This window comes from Penicillium waksmanii (assembly GCF_028829765.1).
Source record: "Penicillium waksmanii strain IBT 27052 chromosome Unknown utg000004l:1.0-5674109.0:1.0-5678898.0, whole genome shotgun sequence".
NCBI classification, from domain to species: domain Eukaryota; kingdom Fungi; phylum Ascomycota; class Eurotiomycetes; order Eurotiales; family Aspergillaceae; genus Penicillium; species Penicillium waksmanii.
In genome coordinates, this window is record NW_026643251.1 from 3,462,529 (window position 1) to 3,489,251 (window position 26,723).

Here is a 26,723-nt window from a genome sequence, read left to right on the forward strand (position 1 = left end):
CCTTCACCATCCTCTTCAACGCCGTTCTTCTTACACCATGGAATCTACTTCGACAATAAGCCCCGACGGTTTGTCACCTTCATTGTCACCCTCCCCTAGGGGCTACTTGCAGTTCATCCTCGATAAGAATGGACTAGAGTTTACCACAGATGAAAGGTTCATCCGCTGGTCGGCCTCGAATCCCAAACACCCGCGCAACTGGCACATGCCCCGAAAGATATACGACAGCAGTTTGATTATATTTCTTGATTTTTTCACGCAAGTTCTATGCTGAATTCTCTTTCAAGGATTGCCTCGGCTAATGTATATGTCTTTTATTAGTACTGCTATTAGTACTGCCGGCGTGAGTAGTTTGGAATCTCGTACGATTGGCCACAACTAACCATGCATCGATAGAGCGCCGCAGCTGATCGTGCTCAACATGATTATGATATTGGGAAAGAGTTTGCCCTTTTTATATTCGTTTCACTGTCAGTTTCAGATTCCTCATACCTTGTATTTGACTAAATTTCGGTTGTGATTGCAGATATCTACTGGGTCAATGTCTTGGGGGGGATCATGTTTCCATCGTTCTCAGAAGCCTTTGGGCGTAAAAGGCTATACATCATTAGCACTGGCCTGTACAGTGTCTTTTGTGTAGTTGTCGGTGTCTCGCCTTCTCTTACCGGCATCGCAGTCGGCCGTTTTTTCTCGGGTTTTTTGTCGGCTATTCCGACTATTGTCGTGGCCGGCAGTATTGAAGATTTGTATAATTCAAAAGACCGCATCTGGATGATCTTTTTATGGGCTATGGTTGCCAATATGGGCATGTGTATGGGGCCAATTATCAGCACATATATCGCTGAGCATTTGGGATGGTAAGTAACTGGTCCCCTATTGGATTTTGATGGAATGGATACTCAACAACGTCGGATATATAGGCAATGGGTGTTTCATGTTGCAGCAATTGTAACTGGTGTGGTGTGCTTTCTTCTCATCGGAATTCGTGAGTCACGGCCCTCCTTAATTCTCGTACGAGAAGTGGCCAAAGTGCGAAGTGAAACCGGCATCGATACACTCAAAGCATTGAACCCCGATCATACACCGGACTTGATGACTTTTATACGCATCGCACTCTTTCGTCCAATTCAGCTCTTCTTTACGGAGCCAATCATTTTCTTGGTCTCTACTATCAGTGCGATCGCGTTCGCTATGGTCTATCTTTTCACAGAGGCCTTGCCTCCGGTCTACCAGTCTATGGGGTTCTCTAATGAATCGTCTACTCTTCCATTCCTGGCGATATGCATTGGTTTGGTATTGGGACTACTAACCCGCATCAATGATCATCGAAAAATCGCATACGCCGAGGAGCAAGGTATCGTGCTAGAACCGGAGCATAAACTCATCGGCTTCTCAATCGGAGCACCTTTGCTGGCTGGCGGGCTTTGGTGGTTTGCCTGGACTATTCCTCCATTGGTAGACCATGTTCATTGGATCGTATCGGCCATATCCTTGGTTTTTATTGGGTACTCATTGAATGAGTTCGACACTGTCCTTGGCGGATATCTAGCAGACAGTTATCTGAGTTTCTCTGCCAGTGGTTTTGCAACTCTTGCGCTCTTCCGCTCATTGCTGTCAGCCGCCTTCCCACTGTTTGCTGCGGATATGTTCGAAGGACTTGGTGCAAATGTAGCCTCGTCGATTCTCGCGGGTCTAGCTACTTTGTTTTGTGTTGTCCCACCGCTGTTCACAAAATATGGCAAGCAAATTCGAGCTCGCAGTAAGTTTGCTCGATATAGCCTAGAGGTTTATCATGAGAACAGTGTTGAGAAAAACGGACTTTGAATTTCCTCTGGATTTGGGCTACTACATTGGTTGCTTCAAATGTTACTTTGTCTCTATCAACTAAAACTGAAGCTGCAATAGAACAGAATTGAGCATTGATTAATGGTAGTAGCACTGGTTCTTTTAAGTCAAGGGAGTAAGGAAAACACATAGACTTCCCTTTTTGCAATTAAAATAGATTTAGAGTATATACTAGTTAGTAGGAGTATACGTGCTAGGCATCAAAATATTTCGCTGCGGGATGATGATTTCTGCCTGAGGCCATCAACAAGCCCCCATCACCTCCACCACCGGCAGCTCCGTCACTCGTGGACACTTCGATCCTCATTCCTCTCTCCCTCCTCTCTGCTCCTTTCTCCTCGAATTTGAACAAGGAAATTACTGTTTCACTTGACTTTGCCCAACCTCACCTCGCCATTCCCGTCTACCTATTCCCCCCACCGCTTCGAGTCAGCAACTCCTCCCCTCGAGACCTCCCCCGCTCTCCCGTTGACATACCAAAGCCACACTCGCCGCACCCCGCCAGGTACAACGCCTCCACCAACACCGCTGTGGTCGATCGCGACTACTCTTGAATACCAATTCCTATCCCCGTCTACTTCCTCCGCTCTACAAGCGAACACAAACCCGCCACGATGTCGCAAATCAACTACCGTACCATCAATATCGACCAGCTCGACCCCGAGTCGTCGGTCAACTTCCCTATGGAGACCCTCCTCCCAGCTACTTTGCCCCAACCCGGAACCTCAAGTGAGGCGGCTAATGTCGCAACCCAAGTGCGACAACTGCTGCGCGGTGGTGACGCCGAGGGTGCGCTTCGTGCCGTCCTGGACACAGCGCCGCTTGGCGGCGACGAGGGTGCTAAGCAGGTGCATCTTGCTACCGTGACTGAGGTGCTACAGGGTATTCGCCAGGGCGAAATGACCCGTGTCCTAGAGGGCGTCTGTGCCGGAGAGGGTGGGGCAGAGCGAGCAGACTGCTTGATGAAGTACCTGTATGTGTGCCCCCGAGGATCCAACCTCTCCAGACCGACGGTGTCCCATCTAGGCCTGAGACAACTGTGCTAACTTGAACCAGCTACAAGGGTATGTCCTCCCCTGCCCCCGGCAGCGGATCCCAGTCGCCACGCAACAAATCCGTTTCCCCGCAGAGCACCGGCGGCTTCTCGCAAATCCAAGGTCGCAACCTGGGTGAAGGTGGTGGTGGTCAGCAAATGAGCGTGCTACTGAACTGGCATGAAAAGCTAGTCGAAATTGCAGGCACCGGTTCAATCGTTCGAGTCATGACCGACCGCCGGACGGTTTAAGCGTGAAATAAGCAACAAATATCGTGACTTTCTTTTCTATATTATTACTCTTGGTAGAGGGTGGATTGCATTCCATAAAGTTTTCTTCTGCTAAACAGTCTTTCTCTTGTGTCGACTCTTTCAGCGTAGCCATTTTACAATTGATGTACTATAAAATTATTGATAGGCCATAGTAGGCCTTCCATTCCCAGGTTGTCTGCCTCCCAATTTATTTTTTTTTTGGCGCGGTCTTCTCGCGACTTATATTTATGGCTTCTGGAAGTCACCGCCCCCTAGGAGCTCCGAGAGGTTCGTCTCACCACTTCCACGTTCCAAAGGTTGCGGCTGGTTCTTATCCTCCTTCCAGCCGATCATATAGATCAGTCGGAATGTGGCCGGGATACCAGGCGCGCCATCTTCCATATGCAGAGATCGATAGATAGCTTCGTTGGCTAGCAATACCTCTCGCGACAAAGGTCCAGCCTCTCGATGCAGAATAGCATTGCTCTCGCCCATCGCTTGAAGGTCCTGCATGAGCGCGAATGTATCTGGGAACTCGACCACAATATCCTCAACATCGACCGTAAGCATCTTGAACCCAGCACGGTTCAGCAAGCTGCCCACATCCTTCACATCTGCCAGTGGTGATACATGCGGACTCACGCCGCCGCGTCGCTCCATGTCTGCCAGCTGGAGCGATCCACGTAGTTCGTAGAGGGTATCGCCACCGAACATCGCCGCGATGAATGGAGCATCCGGCTTGAGCATTGTGTTGACTTGGTTGAGTAAGGCAGGGAGGTCATTGATCCAGTGGATTGATAACGATGAGAGCACCGCGTCAAAGGTGTTTGGTTGGTAAGGTAGTGTCTCCAAGTCCGGAATCAGCTCACGGTGGATATTGATCCCCTTATTAAAGGGCATCTCTTCATCTCGGTACAGAAGCGCTCGTGAGGTATCCACGCATGTTAATTTTGAGATACGTTCTGCTAGTGGCGGAGTCGATTGGCCCTCCGGCGCGGCCAGGTCAAGATCAGTTGTTGTTAGGGCCCGGGCAATGTTGCAGCTGTTTGCGCCTAGGTCGAGTACATTCGGGAATTCGCGCTTGATATCCTATTGATCCAAAAGAAGCTTTGAGTCAGCAAATGTATCTGCTTAAGCTCTCCAGTGACACAACCCTCGTTCCATTGGGGTCTTACCAATAAGCGCTCGCATAACCGCCTTGCAACCTCATCTTTCAAATAATCGACTTTTCGGCTCTCTTCGACATTCTGGGCCGCCCGTTCTTTTTGGAGGTGCTTGGTCTTGCGGTTGAACACCTCCAGCATCGGATTGCCGGGGGTTTGGCTGGCGTATGTCCGGATGTTGGCGCTTGCAGCGAAGCACCGTCGTGGCACATTGGCCCGGAATGTGTGTAGAGGTATCATAAGTATAATCGCTATATTCCGTAATTAGCTGACGTCCAAATCGAGGGTAGAGATATCCTAGAACCTTTTGCGCGGAGGGGGTGGAGTGGAGTGGGAGGTAAAGGTGAAGGTGAAGGTGAAAGGGAAGGGCGAATCTTAATTTTTGTCTGACGTCGATTGTTGATGCGGAACCTCCGCAGCTCCTCTCCGCGACTGCTCGTGCACTCCGTCGCGCCCGCAATTGCGGCTCAACAAACTCGATTTCTGCAAGCTTCCTTACTCTCAGTTAACCACAGGTCTATCGGGAATAGCTACTGCTGCCTTCATCCTTTCTCTGGTTCGTTATCGCGCCATCAACGCAGTTTCGACCCCCCCCCCCCCCGACATGCGCCAGCCAGGAGGGAGGCCCAAAGTCGCAGCCCGGGGGCTTGCAAGAAAGACATGCTAACACCTGCTCCCGATAGGGATCATCTCTATTTTTCGGGGATCACCTTTCATCACGCTCAATACTCCAATCGCCCTGGCCACCCTGGTCCTTCCCATTGTTACAGCCCCCCACCGTGAAGCATGACTTGACCGAGCAATAAATCCTCATATCAACCACCCGTCCCCCGATTAGCAAGATCCTCGTCCTATAAACCAAAAGAAGATGGCCTGTCCATTTCCTTATACCTATGTCTCGTGCCCCTGTGCCGATACACCTGTCCCCGACCCAGCCAGAAAGCGCAGGTCCAGGGAGTCGCCGCAGAAATCAACCCCCGAGCGCACAAAAGCTAGCAGCGGTCAAGACACAAACGAAGTGAAACCGCCGCACACTCAAAATGAGCAAGATGAAGAGGAGGAGGAGGAGGAGCAAACCTTCGACCCGAGATCACCTCGGTCCAATTTTTCACTATATCCACCTGAACAGCTCCTTTACTGCGAAGATTGCCACCAGATCAAATGCCCGCGATGTATAACAGAGGAGATTGTGAGCTGGTACTGCCCGAACTGCTTATTTGAGACACCCAGCAGCATGGTGAGAGGAGATGCAAACCGGTATGTACACGTGCACCCATCCCTGTTCAAATACCACTGTTGCTCACCCAAGACATCACAGATGCGGTCGGAACTGCTTCAATTGTCCCGTCTGTACAGCTCCGCTATCTGTCAGTACAATTGAAAATGTCACAGGAAATGGTAATCAGCAAGGCCCTTGGGTCTTATCCTGTGGTTATTGTCTTTGGACAACGCTTGACATCGGTATCAAGTTCGACAAACCCACCAATATTCGCAATCAGCTACAGAAGATGACCGACTCTCTATCTGGCCCAGCATTCGATACTCGGTCAAGACAAGGATCCCGCGCTTTCGGCGATCTCAAATCACCTTTGTCCAATCTGGCGTCTATTGAAGAGCCGGCTACTACCCAAGATGGTGCCGGAGAGCAGCCCACGCAGAATGACCAGGAAGTTACGCCCAATCTAGGCGCAGAGGCCCGATTTGCGACTCTAAAGAACTTCTATCGATCACAAATTTCTGAGACATCGACTTCTCCAAGTGATGCTATGGGCTCGGACTTTGGGTTCTCGTCGCCCGGTGCCTTGAACCGACTCATGTCTCTATATGCTTCATCGTCACGTCTAAGCGGACTATATGGCGGAAATAAGAAGCAAAAGCCGAAGCCACCAGTCATGCGCGAGGCAATAAATGCTAGCGAGGGTCTTCGCATTGCCTCAGAAGACGGCGACGCCTCCATCATAGAGCGACTTGCTTCCCCGGATTGCGGTTGGGATGGCGTTGCATCATTGAGCCAGCGCACAGAACAATCTCCTGATGTCCGATTCTCCCATGACCTAATGCCATTACCGGTGCTTCTTCGCACGAAACGTGCTAAGCGATGCAAGTCTTGCAAGCATATTCTCGTCAAGCCCGAAACCAAGCCACAGTCTACACGCTTCCGTATTCGGCTTATTGCTCTCAGCTACATCCCACTCCCGACACTACGTCCCCTTACGCTTCCATCTTCGTCTCTGGCCCCGTCTCCGGCTCCGGATCTGAATGCACTGGCCCCGTTGCGTCCCGTCCATGTTCTGCTTACATTGAAGAATCACATGTTTGATCCGGTGCGCATTACCTTGGCTACTCCGTCTGTTACTCCAGGCCGCGTTGCAAGCAAAGTGACGGTGCTTTCCCCTCAATTCGACATTGGGCCCAACAGCGATGTCTGGGATGAGGCTTTACAAGGTGCGTCGGCGCCTATCACTACCGACCCTCGCCTCCGCGCTGCCGAGAAGATTCCTGAGGCCGGCAAGGTCTGGGACAAGGGTCGCAATTGGACTACAGTTGTTCTTGAAGTGATCCCGGGAACACTACCTGGCTCAGAAGCTGAGGGTGGAAAGGAAGGGGCCGATGAGGATGAGCTCGCAGTTGCTTCGCAGCAAGATGAGGATGTTCTCGAAATCCCAGTGTTTGTGCATATGGAATGGGATGCCGAGGCACAGCTCGAGCAGCAGAATGTTGGAAAGGAAGCTAAGCCAGGTGACTTGGTGGCTCGAGAATTGGCCTACTGGATGGTGCTTGGTGTGGGGAGAATCACGGCGTCGTTGTAGTTGACAGGTGAAGAGATGGCTGTTGTTGACATTTTATTTTTCCTTTCTTTCTTTCCATACCCCTGTGCATTTAGTTTCAGTAAATACTTGACTCAATGCTGTAAATTGTTCTACAATGTTGCATCGAACCCAGATAAAAGACAAGAGGCATCTGAAAGCCAAACTGACTGTAGCCACTACTGGGTAGGATCAAACTTAGAGCGGTCCGGGCGCTGCTCTTAACTACGCAGGCATGTGTTTTGAAAGTCGGAATTGTTCGATTGGAATATTATCACATATCCCATCCCATCCTCATTAAGAGGAACACGGCTCGGATGGAAACTCATCTCCGTCGCCTCGCCCAGTAGTATGAAACGGAGGCCTTAAAACCATGCACCAGTCAATGGGGGGGCACATAACTCAAAAGAAAAACCCGTAATGCATTTTTTGGTTCTTTCACCCGTCATGCTCTCCTTGAATCTAGAGTGAATCCGGACCTAGAAACAAGCAACCCAAAATACACCTCATTTCCTTCCCACCCGCAAACAGCAAACGAGCAGCTTAGTACTCAGCACCGCCCTGGGGGAACTCGAAAACAACAGCACGGCCGGTCAACCGACGGTAGACCTCGCCGTAGGCATCGAGACGGTGGTCAACACCACCCTTCTCCTTCTCGTCCAGGACGACCTTCAGGGTCTTGGAGCCATCCTCCTTGGTACGAGTGCGCTTGCCAACGATCTCGACGGGGTAGACGAGGTCGGACAGGATGGACTCGTGGACAGCGGTCAGAGTGCGCGAACGGGGGCGCTTCTGGGTCTGGTTGGAGCGCGAGGTGACGGAGCGCTTGGGGCGGGGCAGGATGCGGCGCTGAGCAACGAAGAGGACGTGGCGGTCAGAGAACTTCTTCTCGAGCTCGCGGGTCAGACTGTTGGCGGAAAAAAAATCCAAATTAGTCCCATTGTTCCAGGCCTTGGTTTAAAAAAAAAATCCAGATTGTCGAGAGATGTCGTCTTACCGCTGCTGGATCTTGTGGAATCCCTGGAGGAGAGGGACAGGGACGAAGATAACAATCGCCTTCTTGCCGTGGCCGACCTCGACCTGTTGGAGAGGGTATGTTAGTACTTTGTTGTTCCGGTCGAGGTATCCGCACCGAATGATTGCGGAAGCAGAAAAAAAAAAACCAATTCTCGCCCTGCCAGAACTGTCGTCAAGGGAATGTGCGTGTCGGAGGTCCCTTGTCTCTCGGAAGATCCCAATTCATTTTGCAGTTGCACTGGGGCATGTACATTGCGAATTTGATGCAATCCCACAATGCCCACAAAGATTTCCACCTCTTTCTCCGATAAGACCACCACGACGAGATTCCCTTGCAATGCGGTTCCGGAAGAGTTCGATAGGCGTGACGAATGCAATTCTTACCTCACGGGCAGAGGTGAACTGCAGAGGACGAAGGCTGGCCTTCAGGTCCTGGGTGTTGCTCTCGAGGTCGAAGAGAGCGCCGGCAATCGCGTTCTCCAGCTCGGAGGGGTTTTGCCGGGAGGGCGAGTTGGTGGCAATCTTGTTGATGGCAGCCATGATTGCGAGCGACGGGAGTGCTGCGAATTTGCTGGTTGAGGTCGGCGGAGGGTGAGGTCGGTCGGCGTTCAAGACGTGGGAATGGAATTTGCCCAGCTGTGGGATCCGGCTTAAGCGAGGGCACTATTTCCCAAAGGGGATTAGCGTTATTCTTTCCACTTAGGTGATGGCTGTCACGTGACTACTCTGCCCTCGCGTGGCCGCTGATTGGCTGACCATAAATTGTAATCCTTACTTCCTTTGGGATGTATGAACATACATGAAGTATGATTGCAGTTGCAGTTGCTTGCATTACAAACTCTGCTGATGCGAACATGCTCTACATGGCAGCAGTATACAGTTGCAAGAGTTCAATATTGCTATCGGCAAAGGGATATAGAAGTGAACAATGAGCATTGCGTAGGAGCAATCCAACAAGCAGAACGGGAGACGCCTGTACCCATGGGGAAATTTGCAAGGTGATTCAAAAAAAGAAAAAAGGCAGATCAACAAGCACAGCCTTCCTTTGCTGTCGCTGCACTTCGGTCGCCAAGGTTTACTCGAGAGTCCTCCGCCGACCGGCCTCCCAGCGCAGTCTGGCCCGTGCCGGCACCGCCACGGCCGGTTTTCAGGCTGCTCTCGGGAATGGCATTAGCGATGGCAGTGAAAACGTCCACCACGTTAGTTCCGGTCTTAGCACTAGTCTCAAAGAACAAGAGACCCTCCTCGTCTGCATACGAGCTCGCTTCACGGGTCGACACTTTTCGAGCATCGCCAGGGGTCGTGTCCTGCTCTTCGCCTTCCTCCGCAGCACCCTCCTCTCCATCATCTCTAACGGGCTCGCTCTCGGATCCAGCGGCCGCTGCCGCAGAAGTATCGCCGCCGTCGTTGGTCAAGTCCAGCTTGTTACCGACAAGAGCGATGACGATCCCGGGGCTTGCTTGGCGCTGGAGCTCGGCAACCCAGTGCTTTGCTTTCGTCAGGGACGAGGGCTTGGTGACATCGTAGACCACGAGAGCGGCTTGTGCGTTGCGGTAGTACATCGGAGCGAGAGAAGCGAATCGTTCCTGGCCTGCAGTATCCCAAATCTCAAACTTGATTGTGCGCGTAGGAAGAGAGCATTTCTGTGTCAGGAAGGCAGCTGAGCAATGAGGTTAGCCGGGAATTTTCCGAGGTTACGCTTGAGGATTTCGACTAAATGTCATAATCCTAGTATGCAGAGAGCGCGATCTTTAAGACAGGCTTCGCAGAGGACGCAGGCAGCAGCCTTCCCCTCAAGCCAAAGTGCTCATCTGGAGGTGTTCCTTACCGCCGATGGTGGGCTCCTTGTTTTCCTGGAAATCATCGTTGACAAATCGAAGAACGAGTGACGACTGCAAGTAAAAAGAAAGTTCATCAGCAACTAAACCCCGTGGAACTTGGGAAGGACAACTGTACCTTGCCGACGGCAGCCTCACCCAGCAAAACTAGCTTCACGCTGCTGCTCGGTTTCGGAGCGTTTGCGCCGGCTGACTCGGACATGACTGAGACAGTATAATAAGATGTGAGATAGAAAGATGGCGAGGATTAGGCCGTCCTGCAGAGAGCGACGCCTGACAAATAGTTAGGTGATCGGGCAGGCGGGTGAGCCGGCAGGTTCAGCTGCGATGCTGGTAACTGGTATTCAAGGATTATATGAGTGAGAGATGGTCTGTTTCACAATCTCAATTTCCTCGTGCTGTTGGGATGAGTAAAAGCTCGATGTCGCAATCCACGGGGAAGCAGAAGGTCTTGAGGGGGGGTTGCGGCGCTGATGATGATGGTTGAGGTCCTGTTCCGGTTTAGCGTGAGCCGTACTTCCTTTGGTCACGGGATCTCTGGTACAGGCCCCGAGGTATATGCAATTGAATTTATTTGAATTGCATTTAATCTGATTATTAATTGTGCGCGAGTTTATGGGCTGAAACCTTGGAACATTACTACCATGGAATATTTCATTTCCCAAATTTAAGACGCATTTTATCAAAGTTGAAGTATCATTGACGAGACCATCAGGGTTCAACTCACGAAGATATATTCAACTCTCCTCCGGGTCCACTTTTGATACTAGCTTCCAAGCCCTGAAGGTTGAGAACTTGAATACATTTTGAACATGAGGTTCCCTCAAGTTGAAGGATGAAATCTTTAGTTAAGTCCTGGAAATAATAGTAAATAGTCCCAAATAAGGAGTAACCTTTTAATCTACTATTTCGTTAATATTCAACTTGAAATTTATTACCTAGCAGATGGACCTAGATCGAGGCGAGCAGGCAATCCCAGTACAGTTCAAGTTATTAGAATCCATGTGAAGCATCCAGAAAATATAAAATACAGGTTAGGTCATATAACATATGTGGAGATCGCATATTTTAGTTACATATCCCTGTCAGGATGTAGTTCTTGATAACTGCTTTGGGGAGGAACATGGACGAACATGAATAGGCTGTTATACTAGTAAATTCCACATAACGGAAGCGATCTTCAAGGTTGGTGCAGACCGAAACATCGCCGGATACGCATAAACTACAGCCCTTGCAATTAACCACCAGGGCCAAATGCCAGAGTCGTTCAAGTTTTGATCACAGCCAAAGCGCAACCAAAAACTAAAATAACATGGCGATCGAAACGAAGAATCCTAGTCACGGAAAGTTTGATGGGATTCTTTCCATCAGAAGCACAATGGAAAAATGATGGTTATTAAGATCGCACTGTATCTTCTTTAGCTCAACAGCTCAGCACTTGCGGGTCTCGACCCCAAGAGGCTTGTTATTGAATGGCGGTCAATCATCACAACCTAGAAAATTGAGAGAACACAAGACGAAATGTCGAGAAAGACAATTAAGTTCTCAGACCTTGCTGGATGAGGGGTTGTGGGTCCAGGGAAGAACTCCCCGTGGAGGAGTTCTTGTTCCTGGCACGACGTGATTCACGGACTAGTGCCCAACGGGCATGCGAGATGATGTCAGGCGCCAGTGGGACTCCAGTCGGGCCCGGGATCTATCTGCCGATGCATCAACAGGCGCCGGGGGATCGAAAATCAGCCTGGTGGTTCCTGGCTCGGCATTAGTCCCCAAGCAAATCTGCCCGACGCTCAGTCTAGTATACCGCCCGAATCGCAGCTGTCAAGTCTGAGCGACACGACATTTGGGCTACACGAACATGTCCGTGCTTTTCGAGTTCTAGGGCAGGGACGGAACCTGTAGAGAATCTGGCCACGAATCGGAGGTCTAGAAACGAATCTCTGCGTTCAGCAGATCGTCATGGGTTAAAGAGGGAGTAGAGACAACGAATGATAGCCGCTTCGATTTCGCGATTGTGCGCAACATAATATACAGGCGTGACGTGAATATACCCAGATACAAATACAGAAACATAAAGTCAAAAAGTAATTGCGCGTCAATAAACGTACTATTGTGACCGCGAGGTCCGAAGGTCTAAGTCTTCTGGTATCAGTCCATGCATCCCATGCAATAAATTCCGTCCCATCTATGCCATAACGCCGTGGAAAAAGAGTCAAACGAAAAGCAGATAACCACAAGACAAGCAGGATAATAAAAATGAAAAAGAACAAAAAGGCACTTTTGAGAGGTCGAAGTGAGGTCATCTCGGTATTTGTCGTAACAGGAGAAAGAAGAGGTGATCGAAATGAAGTAGAGGTGAAGGCATCCGAGATAACGGTAAGGCGCACGTGCGAAGACGGAAAAAAATGAAGAAAAGATAAAACCGAAGAAACGTCGACGCTGAAAATCCGAACCCGATGCAGAATTGAAGAAATTAAAAAGGGTATAATGAGGTCGCGCAAGGCCAGTGGCGAATCAGTAGCAAAGATATGACCGAGAGGTGTGAAAAAAAAAGTCACAGGAGGAAAAATAGTGTTACAAATGTCTGCAACTAATGTTAGCCTTGATGCCCAAAACGAGGCGGTTGCATTAGGGTACTCACCGAAAGATAGAGCAAACTCCGAACGTAGAGGCGTCAAACCCCCAGGAAGCATAGGCGCCTGACAAATCCCAAAACATCGCCAGAAAGCAGGAGGATATGTGTGCCGAATAAGGGTATCATCGCAGGTGATTATTTAGGTGGTGGGGGAGGAGCACCAGGCTTCTTGACGCCCGTTGTGTCGTAGGCGCCGCGTCCCATGTTGAAAGCTGATAGGTCTCGGAGAATCATGTTGAGGTCTGCGGAGGCAATCATTGTCAGAGAAGCTGGAGACGAAGATGATGCAAAAGACGATTGCGGCAAAGATATTGCGAATGCGACACGGCAGGGTTAAGAATGAGATGGAATAACTCACCAGGTAAACACCACGAACGGGTCTTAAATAGTAGTTATTTCTTTCTCGGCCAGAGAATCGTAGACAAACGAACTCCCAATCCACCCCCCGTAGCAAAAGCGAAAAGCGAAAAGTACCGAGTCTAGACAGGGACGGGCGGTGCAGGCGATGGGATGCGGATGCAGTCAAGATCGGAAGACGGATCCTTTTTAAAAGTAGACCTGACTTCACTGGAACAATGCGGGCACCAGCAGGTTGTAGGGCAGGAATGTGACGACTGAGAGACCGACAAATAGAGAATGGCGGATGGCTGGTTTTAGAGGCTTCGACAGGTCGTTGTCGGTTGCTTTTATTTGGGCTCCACCGGTAGATCGCGTCAATCGGATTTCCCCCAAGGAAACGATAGATCCGCAAGTAACCAGAAAGTACTTCCCAAAAAAAATAGAATAAAATAAAATAGGAATATTCAATCAACAAGATAGGCGCGAGGGTGGCTGCAGAATCAAGGCCATGAAATCGCGATCTGACCCAGCAAAACGGGTGAGAAGGGATATGAAGCCAAGTCGGCAAGGGAGACCCTGGAAAGGAGAAAGTTGCGGAACTGGGGTCCGGTAGATCCGGTTGAAAACCAGAAGGATGTTATCGCAAGGGAGAAGGGAGAAGACAGGGCGGATAGCAGGGAGGGCGTTTTGATCGCAGGGAGGAAGAGGTGGAAGAGGAGGAGGAGGATTATGATAGTTGTTGACGATAGTCAAGTATGCGAAAAGAAGGGAAAAAAAAGTCCGGAGGGAGCAAGAGATAATTAAATAAGAAGAGACTATCTTAGGGTAACAGGGGTGTACGAGCAGCGATTGCGTAGATATAGCATGAATGAAAAGGAAAAAAGAATAATTATGGAAATGGAAATGAAAATTAAAAAATAAAATAAAAAAGGAATAAAAAGAAGAAAAGGGAAAATCAATTAAAATGATAATTTTTTTAAAAAAATGGAAATGAGCAAAAAGACTAGGATGATCTTCTCAGTTCCTTTTTCTGGAATAAATAAAAACATAAAACCAGACTAAAATCAATAAATCGAAATTACCTAAACCAACGCAAAAAGGAAATTAATCCAGATCATAAGCTTATAGGCCCCGGTTTTCTTTGTTTAGCAGCGAGCGGCTCTCCCGCGTTGGTCCCGGGGAACAGGAACGCGCCCCCTTTCTGCGTTCTCCAACGTCTGCTAAACCCGGTAGTGTTGCAGTAGCGCCAGGGCGGATCGGGGCCTGATTTTTGCTATCGATGTACTCCGTACACCTCTCCCCTCTGATCCATCACAATTAGTTTGTGGATCTATCCAGTCTTTTCCCTCCCCCTTGATATGTATCCATACTACGGAGTACATAAGTGTTTGGAACTCCTCCTCTTCCCCTTCCCCCCGGGCCCAACAAACGAAAGTACCGTGCAGATGGACGATTCCCGACAGAGATCATCACCCTGATCCAGACGAGCTCTGGTGCTCCACTGGAAGGGGAGGCTAGGAACCGAATCTCCGGGCTGCCCTCTTGCATAAGTGGAGAAGGGGGAGCAGCCGCAGGAACAGAAACGGATCCATCCGAACTGGACATCGGGACTCGCGTGGTCGGGCTCCATAGGGACAGATGGTCCTTTTTTCTTACTGGATGAAGTTCTCGTCACTAGCCCTCCCAACCTTCTCAACCCTAATGCCAGGGGTCCTTTGGGCGCTGACATATGATGCCTAGGCAGAGAGACCATTGCCAGTAACTAGTCACCAACAGATCGAAGCCACTTTGGATGTGTAGAGAATCGGTATCATCCCCTGGCCAACCTAGGTAAAGTACATAGGTACGGAGTACTTTCGCCGGTTGTCTCGTGGAGCTCTAGGCTCATCCAAAGATCCATCTGTCGAGTAATCAAGACCAGACATTCGGCTTTCTGAGCGGTCCGCCGTGCAATCGTCTTGTGTACTCCTGTCCAGTCGAACAGGCTCGGAGGAACAATAAATGAGAAAACAGTCTCGGAAGCCTTGCTGTGGTCCCTTTTCCCTCCAATCGCTTGTCGCTTCGCTCTCCCAAGGGCCCCCTTGGGCGCTTTTCGTCGCAGACACCTCCAAATAAAGCCAATCGACATCGGACTTTCCCCTGATCACGCTTAGCTTTGAATATTAGGTGATACTACACATTTTTTCCTCATCCACGGATCACTCCATCGCTCGTAGTTGTCTCTTTTATTCCTTTCCCATTCTTTCACATTCGATCGATCCGAACTTGACTCCATCATAGGGGGTGGGCCCCCGGCCACCCTCAAGCCGAGGGACCCATCATCGCCAGTGTATCGATGAATCAGAGCCGCTAGCGAGCCCACTCCCGGTCTCGGTTACGTATGAACATTCTTCTCACCTTCTAGCCTTTCTAGTTTCCCAGGGTCTTGGGTCATGGTACGGAGTATGAGCATTACCAAAGGTTTAGCCGTAAATTCTCTATGGAAACATTCTGGACTCCTTCTTTCTCCGTCCAAGCACTGCAGAAAACAGTTACGCCCCAGCTCCACCCCCATATCCTGTCCCCCCTTTTACAGTATTCGCCATGTACATCTACGCGGTATCTTTGGTCCCGTCTACACTCAAGGGATGGAGTAACTATGTTTCCATCTGTACTCTCCGTACTCCGTTATACCAAGATATATTAAGGGTTGCAGCTGACGCAAATCACGGATTTCGCCACACTGTAGCCGCGTCGTGCACCGGGGCATCCAGCCACAATCCTTTCCTCCGGTGGAGGGTGTGACGGGATAGATCAGTCGCTGAGTCGTTGCGTCAGATCAAACGCGCCAGGTGTCCCTTTCCCCCCGGGCCCTTTTTCCCCCCTGATGGTGGCTTTAGACAGTTAGGTTCGTAAGTCTGTTTCAGCCGTGCCACTGACTCCTCAAGCCCGGGGAAACTAGATACTCACTGATATTGAATCAATCTATTAAAATCGGGACCGGTGATCTACCGCGGAATATCCTCCGGAGCCGTTAGCGAGATCGAGACGATACTGGTGAAACTTTGCTCCACCACGCGGAAGTTGATCGCGAATATGTACATGGTACATACGGAGTAGGTCCGGAGTACTAAAGCTGTCTAGCGAATTCGTTTTTCCGTTGCTGGGGTGCTCACTCGTGTTGTCCCCAGCCGCTTATGGAGTTCTCCCCCCATCCTTTTTTCCAAGGGACCATTTCCTATTCGCGATGATGGGACCAGTGCCCGAAAGACTGGCCCTGGAGGGATAGTGACGATGATCCTCTGTGGGGCGCACGCGGTAGAGTCGCCCCAAATAATGGGCCCGGCGGTATTTACGTTGCACTAGGGCGACTCAATGCGGGCAGGACACGCAGTTCCGTCGGGGGTTTTGTATTCGTACGTAAAAAAAGCGGACTCGAAATTTACAGGAAAACGAGCTTCCTCTTCGTCCATGGTGGACCCGGCAACTGGGGGAAGTCTCCATCTTCGGGAAGGCCCCATTTCTCTTACAGCTAGAATCACGCTAGAAAGAAACGAAAGCCAAAGAAAACTCTCTTAAGCGGAAGACCCAACTGTTTTTTCGATCGCTCAAATAGGAAGGCTTTTCAATCTTAATCGACCAGGCTCCTCTCGCCGGGCTCTTACTCCGTTCTCCCCGTTGGGTACCCTGTGTCTCTTTATTTTGTGTCTGTTGTGTCGGTCTAGGTTCCCAGTTTTCTGACAGCCTCTAACGGCCCGTCCTTTGATCCAAGGTTCTGGTTCTGTTGGTTCCCTGGGTTTCTAGGCTCTATCCCGAGCCGATCCTGTCGGATGAGCTCGCCACAGCGGGTTCCTGGATGCGTCTCCAGAGTGCGGCTCGATGCATTAGTTCTCCCGCTGAAACAAGGTTTAGCTGGATTGCATGAACTGGACTGTCGTTCTTCTTTGTTCAACTCCGTGGAGCCTTAACCCACCAAATCATCGTCGATCCTTGCCTGCATGAAGTACACAAAACAGCTGCGGAGTACGGAGTACATGTACAACGTACAGAAAACTCTTTGGCGTAGTGTATGTATGGAGTAGAGCATCGTAGATAGAAATCAGATATGAAAATTTTCCGATCGGGATACCGTATATAGAACAGCGCTGCCGTCCCGTGCGTAGATGCAGTCCGCTTGCATGGTGGCGCTGGGACAGGACCAACTGGAAGCGAAGAAGCAACGCCGACGCCGCGCCTTGCAGATCGAGCATCATCAAGCAGGGAACCACCCTGGATCTTCTTTGTTTTGACAGCCGTCGATCGATGTGTCAATCCCTCAAAAATGCGGCCTTGTATACAGGTACGCGTACTTTGCTTTCATTGTTTGTTCCAGACGGGTCATTCGTCCGACCATTTACAACCACAGGGATGTGATTTCAGAGTGGCGTACCTAGGGCTGCGCGGAAGTGAAGCCGGACGATCCTAGCGAGGATTTTCCTGGAAATTCAGCTCCATAAACAGAAGCATTCTGGAACAAGTGGAAACCAAGTTTGATCCACCATGTCCACCCAAGTCCACCTTTTCCTCCATCGTCGCTGGGCCTGGAGCTCACAAGTCCGCTGTGCTCCGCAACGGCAATCGTGAAAGGAAAGAGACAAGCAAAGAGTGTAAAAGGGAAGAAATGGACCTGCGCCCACCCGAGTATCTGGAACGTGTATAGACTATGATCCACGATGCATCTGTAGGCCGTATAGCCCGGGATCGAAGCTGGCTACTCCATAAAGTAGGGCAACTTTTGGAACTCACCACACCTCTACTTCCGCCCATGATGGTAGTAAACCATCATTCATTCACCCCTTTTTTGAGTTGACCAATCCCCTCAAGACTTTCCAGTTCGATAGTTGAGATCACCGGAAGACCGCACCGCGGCGAGACCCGCGATGGAGATCCTTTGTTTGCGCGCCGCTCTCCGTCAAGCCAGCCGGAAACCATCCAGTGGAGTTGGTGGTTCCATTTTGGGAAGCGAGTGACAGCCTCCAATCCTCCAATCCTCCAATCTTCCCAGATGCCAGGCGAGCAGTATGATGATGATCGCTGCCTCTCCACGGCCCCAACACCCACCATGTCGGGTTCGATCGTCCATCCTTTCCCTCCCTGCCGGGTCAGCCGCCCCTGACTTTCCCTCTCTTGCGTTCTCCATTCTCCATATCGCGTCGCCCTAAAGTACTGTGACGCAGGTCCAGCCTCGAGGCATTGGGGGGGGGGGGGCTACAACCAGTATCTTTGCCCTCGATCGAGCCATACACAGTACAATATGGATACACTTCACGCCAGTGCGACCCACCAAATGAGCCAGAAAAGAGCTAAAGAGGGTCCGGCTCCTTCGTTAGGGGTTCCGCGACCAGTTGAATGCTAACGCCTGATGTTTCCACCCCGCTAGTGGAGATTCACAGCTTCCAAATGTGCGCACCCGAGGAAATGAGAGGTTGGGAGAGGCAAAAAAACAACCCCCTGGGAACAAGGAAAAAGGAAAAAGGAAAGAAGTGGCTGTCACGCCAGATCGGTCGCGCGCATTGCGCCCAAATGCAGAATGACACACCCAAACTGCAAAGCACGACACTTTGGTGGTGCATTGCAGTGTCGATCGAGAGGACTTGGGATGCTGCATCCTGGCTACAGAGTACTCGACATGGAGTACGGAATACATCTCCGTACATGTCCAACCAATGTGCCGGGCCACATCGCCTCCAAAATTGACTGAAGGTGACATACATGCTGCATTCGATCGACTGCACCATGCACTTCTGTACAACCGTGCAGAGAGAGATCAGAAGTACGAAGGGCTGAGAGACGCTTATGCAGCCTAAACCTGCACTCCGTACATGAGAGGAGGACCTAAATGATCCCACCGCTAAGGTTAGACTCGGATCTGCCGACTTCTATTATCTTGCAGATCCGCGCTATCTTTGTGGTTCACATTGATCTCCTCGGAAAAGCAGATTAATCTCACTCAGCGATCGACCAATCTCATGTTGCTCCCGATAAGAATTTCTGCTTCCCCTACCCGCATCGTGCATTACACTAGGGGATCAACCTTGAGGGGGATCGGGGAAGCAGATTCCCCCCGACGCAAGCTGTCGAATCTGCCCACTTTAGCCCGATTGATACATCACATTCATTCCTCTGGTGGTGGGCTGCCGCCCAATGACATGGTGGGCGGACACCCCGACCGCCTGATCTTCGACCGGGTTTGACTGAAAGATGCATTGGTATGCAGGGACCTATCGAGCCCCCCTACCCAAGAATGACAAAAAAAAGGAAGAGACTGGAACTTCTGTGAGGCGCAAAAAGTTGACGAACTGTGCGCTACGTTCCTGAACCCTATTACAAGACACTACATTTCTTGACGCGTCGATTGCTTTCCCACCAGTCATGTTACCTTTCACAAACACCCAAAAAGAAGTCTAAATGTGAACCTGTCACATCTGGATTTGGAATTAAATATGTACAGGCCATAGTCAATGATCGTACTTGTGTCCTGTCGCCGTCCTTTAGTCCCTCTCTTGAAATCGCCTCCTCGCCGGGAATCAAGACCACGAGCAGACGATGTGGTATGCCATTTCGAACTGCGGATTTCCGATTAGCAAACAATATCTTTAACCTTCTCCCCGTCTTGAGATTGACTCACCTGTTCATTGGTCTGGCAAATCAGCGTGCGGGGCCCCTTGCCGCCGCCCTTGGAGATATCCTTCACGGTCTGATCCTCATCCACCCCCTTGTCATTAGCGTCGGAGTCAATCGCCACGCCTAGACTTGAACATTTCTCGGCCAATATTCGCCGTAATAGTGCACTCTTCTCGCCAATGCCACCGGCGAAAACGAGTGCATCGACCTCGCCCCCCCAGCTTGACGTAGTAGTTCCCAATGTATCCCAAGATGCGATCAACGAGGATATCAAAGGCAAGCTTGTGAGCCTCCGACGGCGGGTTTTCAACTGCAATTTGCGAGAAGTCTGTGGTTCCGGTCAGAGCCTTCCAGCCTGATTTCTTGTTGAGAATTTCCTCTGCCTAATTATGACGCCGCAAGTTAGTGGCCAGGAAATGGCGAACAACGAATGGGCTAACTTCTTACCGTGCTTAGATGCATGTCTTTGGTGCTTGCGGGACTCAATTTCCCGGCCTCGTTTGTATAATGGAACACTAACCTACAAGAACGAGGACAGTCAGCCTTATTATCCGCACGAAGATCTACCGCGTCAGCACTATGGCACTCACGAGGGATCGATATCTCCACTTCGTGTCGCTCCAGGCAAGCCTGCCAGGGGTGTGAGGCCCATTCTATCCGTCTGTTAGCGTTTAATCCTCATGGGTCTGCCGAAGTGGGTATCTTACGAGGTATCGATGGATTTGCCCTCCTTGATCGCACAGATCGAAGCTCCACTTCCAATGTGCATAACAATCAAATTGGTTTTCTCCGCCGGCTTGCCCAAGAATTGAGCCACGGAGCGAAGAATGAAAGAGTAGCTGATTCCGTGGAATCCGTACTTGCGCAGTCCATTAGCTTTGGCGATTTGCTGGTTAATTGGGTATGTCTTCACATGAAGAGGCATTGTCTGGTGGAAGGCCGAATCGAAGAATGTTATGCTTGCCACACTTGGAAGTTCTTTCTTGCATAGTCGAATGATTTCTAGTGCGGAGAAGTTGTGTCTGTTGCCCCAGATAAATTGTCAATATAATACACATCGCAGTCTTGTTGGGTTGTTTCCCCCACGTACAGCGGTGCCAGGTCTTCTAGTGCTTCGAGACGATGAAGTGTATCGTCCTTTATCTCAATCTCTTCGCAATAGTCGCCGCCGTGGACGACTCGGTGACAGATGTACGCGAGATCACTGTCACTAGCGACCTCGGATAATTCGGGATCGCTGAAGCAGCGCTGGAGGATGTACTTAAAGGCATCTTGCGGTGTGCCTAAATTTTCCTGTGGTTGTTCCTTCTGTTTAAACTCGCCTCGCTGGTATTTGAAGGTGGCAGGGGGCGCTGTGATGCCGGACACTTGCGCATCGGCGATAGCGCGCGGGGGGTTCGTGAATGTATAGAAGGTCACCTTTACCGAGGATGAGCCAGCGTTGACGGCCAGAATAGACTTGGACATAACAGCTATACGGCAAGCAGGTACAACTGCTCTCTGTCGCAAGAATGAGGTGAGAGTGGTTCAACTAGAGCCTGGTTGGGCGACCGACGTTGTGAAGGTGATGTCAGGATGGTCGTTGTGACGTCGACCGGAAGGAAAAAGGCGGATAAAATACCCCCCTATCAGCCGCTTATGGCCAGATCCCATGGCATGACCCACGAATGTGGTAATGGTCTGATATATACGTCTGGTTTGTTTTCACATTCCCCAATCCCCAACAATCGATCACTCAATCGATCTGTTGCCCTTTGAGCCGTTTTACATCTAAATTTTTTATTACTTCGTGCGGATCCCGTCTTTCCCGTCGATCCCGTGCCGATCATATCGTACCATCGGGTTTCCTAACCACTCGCAACTATGCCTGGAGAAGTCATCGACCATCCAAATCCGGCGCCGTTACCTTCGCACCTGCTTGATTGTTTAGAGAAGTTGGAGGTTCGACTTCCCCCCGAGACTCTTAATCAAGAAGCATGCGATGCCTTGTTGAAATTCCGGAAAGCGGCTTCGTACATTGCAGCAGGTAAATCAAATTACAGAGACCTTTTTTGTTTTCTTTTTTTTTTTAAAAAAAAAAAAGAGAGAAGAAAAGAACTTTGAAGCCAACTGACTAGTTTGCAGCGATGATATTTTTGCGTGACAATACTCTTTTGAAGAGAGACCTCAGCGCGGACGATATCAAGCCCCGTTTGCTTGGTAAGCCCATCTTCTGCTTTCTCAATCTATTATCATATGATATTTATACAGTCTACTTAGGACATTGGGGAACATGTCCTGGTCTAATCTTGGTATATTCACACCTCAATTATCTGATCAGAACGAGAGACCTTGATATGCTCTATGTGGTTGGTCCAGGACATGGCGCTCCTGCAATATTGGCCTCCTTATGGCTGGAAGGCTCCCTGGAGAAGTTCTATCCAAAGTATTCTCGAGACTCTCAAGGTCTTCACAATCTCATATCCTCATTTAGCACAACAGCCGGGCTTCCGAGGTCGGTCGGTATCTTTGAGATATCATCTCACTCCCCGAGCCATCTAACATTTTCGCAGTCATATAAATGCCGAAACGCCTGGTGCTATCCATGAAGGTGGGGAACTGGGTTATGCCTTGGCTGTATCATTTGGTGCTGCCATGGATAACCCTGATCTTATTGTTCCTTGTGTCATTGGGGACGGCGAAGCTGAAACCGGGCCTACAGCTACGTAAGTCCAACCTTTCATATCTCCATGGTTGCAATTTCTAACTAGAGTAGGTCCTGGCATGCAATTAAGTATCTGGACCCTAAGGAATCTGGAGCTGTTTTACCTATACTTCACGTCAATGGCTTCAAAATTAGCGAGCGCACGATATTTGGTTGCATGGACAACAAAGAGCTCGCAGCCCTGTTTTCTGGATACGGATACCAGGTCCGCATCGTGGAAGATATTAATGATATTGACACGGATCTTCACTACTCCCTTGCCTGGGCCTTGGACCAAATCCACAAAATCCAGCAAGCTGCTCGATCCGACAAGCCAATTCTTAAGCCCAGGTGGCCGATGCTTGTTTTGCGCACTCCGAAGGTAGACAGACTTATCCAAATAGCTTTCGACGATCTTGAAAACTGATACCTTTTTATAGGGGTGGTCCGGACCAAAACAACTTGAGGGTCACTTTATCGAAGGCTCTTTCCACTCCCATCAAGTACCATTGCCAAAGGCCAAGACCGACAAAGAGCAGCTACGTCTCTTACAGAGCTGGCTTTCCGGTTATCAGCCACGAGAACTCTTCACAGAGATGGGTGACATTGTAGACGAGATCAAATCCGTTATCCCAACCAATAATTCAAAGAAATTAGGCCAGCGAATTGAGTCTTACAACAGTTATATCGCACCAAAGCTTCCAGACTGGCAAAAGCTCTGTGCCAAAAAGGGGTCAGATGAGAGCGCTATGAAAGCAGTTGGCAAATTCATCAATGAGACATTTATCCAGAATCCCCGCAATGTTCGACTCTTCTCCCCTGACGAGATGGAGAGCAACAAGCTCGACGCCGTGTTTGAGAGTACCAATCGCAACTTCCAGTGGGATGAATTCGCCAATGCACGTGGGGGCCGAGTTATTGAGGTTCTCAGCGAACACTTGTGTCAGGGTTTCCTGCAGGGGTATACCTTGACTGGTCGCACGAGCATCTTTCCATCATATGAGAGTTTCCTCAATATAATTCACACTATGATGGTGCAATACGCTAAATTCACTAAGATGGTTAGTTCAAGCCATGCTTTTCTCTTTTCGACTCGCTCGCTAACCTACTGACCAGGCCAAAGAAACCCAATGGCGTTGTCCAATCAGCAGTATCAACTATATCGAGACCAGCACTTGGACACGTCAGGAGCATAACGGATTCTCTCACCAAAATCCCTCGTTCATTGGCTCTGTCCTTAACCTGAAACATACGGCTGCTCGCGTCTATTTGCCGCCAGACGCAAATACTTTCCTCACAACAATCCACCACTGCTTGAAGTCAAAGGATTATGTCAATCTGATGATTGGCTCCAAGCAGCCGACACCCGTATACCTGACGCCGGAGGAAGCAGAAAACCACTGTCGCGCAGGAGCGTCTGTCTGGAAGTTCTGTAGCACAGAAGATGGGCTAGATCCCGATGTGGTACTAGTGGGTATTGGCGTTGAGCTCATGTTTGAAGTTATTCAAGCTGCTGCCCTTCTCAGACAACGCATACCATCCCTGCATGTCCGCGTGGTAAATGTGACTGATCTCATGATCCTTAGTAACGAAGGACAGCATCCTCATGCCCTAGAAACGGAGGCATTTGACAATCTTTTTACCAAGGACAGGTCCATCCATATTAATTATCATGGCTACCCAGCTGAAATGAAGGGCCTACTATTCGGTAGGCCCCGACTTGAACGAGTCTCTATTGCCGGGTACATGGAAGAGGGCAGCACGACCACTCCCTTTGATATGATGCTCGTGAATCGTACCTCGCGCTATCATGTTGCGCAGGCAGCTTTACGTGGCGCGGGGAAGTACAATGAAAAAGTTCGTGTCCGTCAGCACGAACTAGATGCTGAGTTCCAGCATGATATTGTTCAGATCCGGAAGTACATAATTGAACATCAAGAGGGTAAGTTGCCGTTCTTGGGCCTACTATTCTATCCAGCTTGAACTTTCTGTCAAGCTAACACAATTTCTAGATCCGGATGAGATTTACGATATGCCTACTTTCAGATAGAACTATTCAAATGGAGTTTTCGCTCTTCTGAGACCTTTCAGTCAGAACCAATATATTACTAGTCCATGGATAGCTACTTTCTCCAATACGATCAAGAATCTAGAGCCACGTATGGTCTATTTTAGTTCAGCACGATAAAAACGAACGTAGAGAGAGGCGATAAATCCGAGTTAAGAAAAAAAAAAGAGCTAGCATCTCTAGATTGGATCAGAGCTAAATACATTTCAGCAAGCTTCGTATCTTCCTCTGCGGAGTCTGTCTTCTCTTCGCTGCATCCTATCATGTCTCCTCTGAGCCCCGCTCTGCGTTGAATCCCCGGAATCCTCCGAATATCCGGTATGAAGTCTAGAGAGACTCACACTATTGGACACTATTTCTGATGCATCTCGGCACTTCCCTGGTAAATACCAGACTGCCCACGCCCCCAGAACTACCGCCATTTGATAACCATCAAATGCATATGACGGCCATTCGTTGACAACAAGAAATTCGACCCCACCATTCATGGTCAATCGCATGATATTACGACCAAATGCGATGATAGAAACTGCAAGTCCAAAAAGTTGGCTCCAATACTTCCAAGTTGGAAATGCCGATTTACTGGTCTCTGACAGCCCACGGCGCAAACGTATTGTTATATACGTATTCTCTGCGAGAGTAAAGAGCCAAAACACCAGTTGGATTACAAACATTGCAATTCCGATTTTAGCTCCGGTTGCGATGATCGTGAGGTTGGTAGACGAGACAGTCATAATAGCTCCAATGCCTTGAATGAGAGCCAAAATTGTATTCATACTGAGGTATAGTGGCCGCTGTAAGTTGACCGGAACCCAGCAGAACCTCTCCGCTCTCAGAGCTCGAGTAAATTCAGCCATGACCAAATTGACGGAGAACATCATCAAAGTTGGTCCCACTAGTAGCAAAACAGATTGGATATCGTAGGCGACTCGATTGCAAGGGTTCTGTGTTGAAAATAAGCGGGCGATATACCCCGATGTTTGTGCTGTAAATAATTAGAAATTAGTTCTAGTGCATACGACCCTAGGTACTAGGTGTCATGTTTTTGATCTCAGGACCTACCGACGCCTCCAAAGACAAAGTATATACCGCTCCATGTCCCAGCTCTAGTCATGCGGAGGAAATGAATCGTCGTCAACACCGAAAAGATGATGATAGCCACCAATGCCAGAGTAAAGCTGGGTGTATATAGGTATAGCTCGCATTGCGTAGGTTCCATCTCCATAGAGAAAGATATGTAACCCAGAGTCCGTTATATGGGGGATGGAGGTGGGCGAATAATTGTAACGATTGCAATGATTGCAGTCATTCGAGAATCGTTTTATAAAGATTCAGCAATGATTTAGGCAGACATATAGTATTGGATAGAACAAGGGGAAAGTTCAAGGACGTTCAATATTAAGAAACGTGCAGCGGTCAGGTTTTCAATTTGAGATTTATGTTTGAGTCTTACATTGGCGTTCTCCATAGCTCGAGATCTTCATTGCTTGCTCGAGGCTGGAGATCGACAAACGCGCTAAGCCTCAGGGTATGTAGATGCCTATTTCAAAATGAAGAATTGGCTGGAAATAACGCTATAGCCGTGAATTTCTTGTTTAACTCAGATTTTACGTTGATCTTCAAAAATTCGAGGGATGCCAAGCTTATTTTGTTCCAGCGGAGGAAACAGAGCTCGGGTTCGGACTTTATGAGATCTAATTGGATATGGTAGTCCAGACGTCCCCACCTCTACCACCCTACATTATGGATATGCTGCGCTAGCATGTAGCAGCTCTAGAACACTGATAGCGGATGCGAGAAAGATGGAGCCTATTTCAACCAAAAAAGAACCCCTCATGCCGCCTATTAACCCGTTCTAACCTTTGAAACAAGCAATCACTTGTAACCTCCAACCGATTATCTGCCGAACTATATTTCGGCTTAGCACCATACTGCCCCAGGATTATTTGGTAGGTGGCTTGTATTGAAACTTGAAGTATCTTATCACAACTCGCTCCCCTGATGTCAGGTAAAGATTCGCGTATACTGCAGGTGAGAAAACCAACTTTCAAATTTTCATTTTTCATTCTTTTCTATCTCAAATTCTTTTCCAACTGCAGGGACTTAAAATAAAGATCATGCCCATTCAGTGGGGATGTCGCAGTCGTGGCCGGGCTGAGGCTAAGTCTAAGCCCTCGGACTCGTACTCGGATTCGGACTAAAATCTAAAAACTTACTTTAACCTTCCTACACACTACATACTAGCTAAACTAGGCGGGATAAACATAGAACCAATTCTTGCAGTAGGTTCTTCATTTAATGATGCCTGGAAATATACCTACTCATTGAGATTTTCGTTAGGGCAAAATTGTTGTCATCCCAAAATACTTAAGTATCGAGTTGTCTGCCAGACCCTCTAGAA

At 49.3% G+C, this 26,723-nt stretch overlaps 8 protein-coding genes across 8 annotated transcripts; 4 read left to right on the forward strand and 4 right to left on the reverse strand.

Annotated features, from left to right (window-relative positions):
• Positions 1 to 37: 37 nt before the first annotated feature.
• Positions 38 to 1,824, forward strand: N7481_004095 (uncharacterized protein; the record flags this gene model as incomplete). The annotated part of the gene is made up of 3 exons (XM_057263314.1): positions 38 to 68; positions 527 to 857; positions 921 to 1,824. 3 exons carry the CDS (start codon positions 38 to 40, stop codon positions 1,822 to 1,824), a joined length of 1,266 nt encoding a protein of 421 aa, XP_057124975.1.
• Positions 1,825 to 2,459: 635 nt separating this feature from the next.
• Positions 2,460 to 3,130, forward strand: N7481_004096 (actin-related protein 2/3 complex subunit 5 family protein; the record flags this gene model as incomplete). Its single annotated transcript, XM_057263315.1, has 2 exons — positions 2,460 to 2,818; positions 2,902 to 3,130. The coding sequence occupies 2 exons, from the start codon at positions 2,460 to 2,462 to the stop codon at positions 3,128 to 3,130; spliced, it is 588 nt and encodes a 195-aa protein (XP_057124976.1).
• A 246-nt stretch (positions 3,131 to 3,376) lies between these two features.
• N7481_004097 (uncharacterized protein) lies at positions 3,377 to 4,533 on the reverse strand (the record flags this gene model as incomplete). The annotated part of the gene is made up of 2 exons (XM_057263316.1): positions 3,377 to 4,219; positions 4,306 to 4,533. 2 exons carry the CDS (start codon positions 4,531 to 4,533, stop codon positions 3,377 to 3,379), a joined length of 1,071 nt encoding a protein of 356 aa, XP_057124977.1.
• Positions 4,534 to 5,161: 628 nt separating this feature from the next.
• N7481_004098 (putative dynactin Arp1 p62 subunit RO2) lies at positions 5,162 to 7,103 on the forward strand (the record flags this gene model as incomplete). The annotated part of the gene is made up of 2 exons (XM_057263317.1): positions 5,162 to 5,550; positions 5,612 to 7,103. 2 exons carry the CDS (start codon positions 5,162 to 5,164, stop codon positions 7,101 to 7,103), a joined length of 1,881 nt encoding a protein of 626 aa, XP_057124978.1.
• Positions 7,104 to 7,643: 540 nt separating this feature from the next.
• N7481_004099 (40S ribosomal protein eS7) lies at positions 7,644 to 8,657 on the reverse strand (the record flags this gene model as incomplete). The annotated part of the gene is made up of 3 exons (XM_057263318.1): positions 7,644 to 8,007; positions 8,098 to 8,180; positions 8,502 to 8,657. The coding sequence occupies 3 exons, from the start codon at positions 8,655 to 8,657 to the stop codon at positions 7,644 to 7,646; spliced, it is 603 nt and encodes a 200-aa protein (XP_057124979.1).
• A 485-nt stretch (positions 8,658 to 9,142) lies between these two features.
• On the reverse strand, positions 9,143 to 10,157 carry N7481_004100 (Rab family GTPase; the record flags this gene model as incomplete). Its single annotated transcript, XM_057263319.1, has 3 exons — positions 9,143 to 9,777; positions 9,946 to 10,009; positions 10,074 to 10,157. 3 exons carry the CDS (start codon positions 10,155 to 10,157, stop codon positions 9,143 to 9,145), a joined length of 783 nt encoding a protein of 260 aa, XP_057124980.1.
• A 9,317-nt stretch (positions 10,158 to 19,474) lies between these two features.
• Positions 19,475 to 21,038, reverse strand: N7481_004101 (uncharacterized protein; the record flags this gene model as incomplete). Its single annotated transcript, XM_057263320.1, has 7 exons — positions 19,475 to 19,513; positions 19,576 to 19,694; positions 19,780 to 19,954; positions 20,019 to 20,091; positions 20,162 to 20,224; positions 20,279 to 20,593; positions 20,662 to 21,038. The coding sequence occupies 7 exons, from the start codon at positions 21,036 to 21,038 to the stop codon at positions 19,475 to 19,477; spliced, it is 1,161 nt and encodes a 386-aa protein (XP_057124981.1).
• Positions 21,039 to 21,434: 396 nt separating this feature from the next.
• N7481_004102 (putative phosphoketolase) lies at positions 21,435 to 24,304 on the forward strand (the record flags this gene model as incomplete). The annotated part of the gene is made up of 7 exons (XM_057263321.1): positions 21,435 to 21,597; positions 21,696 to 22,065; positions 22,124 to 22,276; positions 22,327 to 22,636; positions 22,695 to 23,315; positions 23,371 to 24,196; positions 24,267 to 24,304. 7 exons carry the CDS (start codon positions 21,435 to 21,437, stop codon positions 24,302 to 24,304), a joined length of 2,481 nt encoding a protein of 826 aa, XP_057124982.1.
• Positions 24,305 to 26,723: the final 2,419 nt, after the last annotated feature.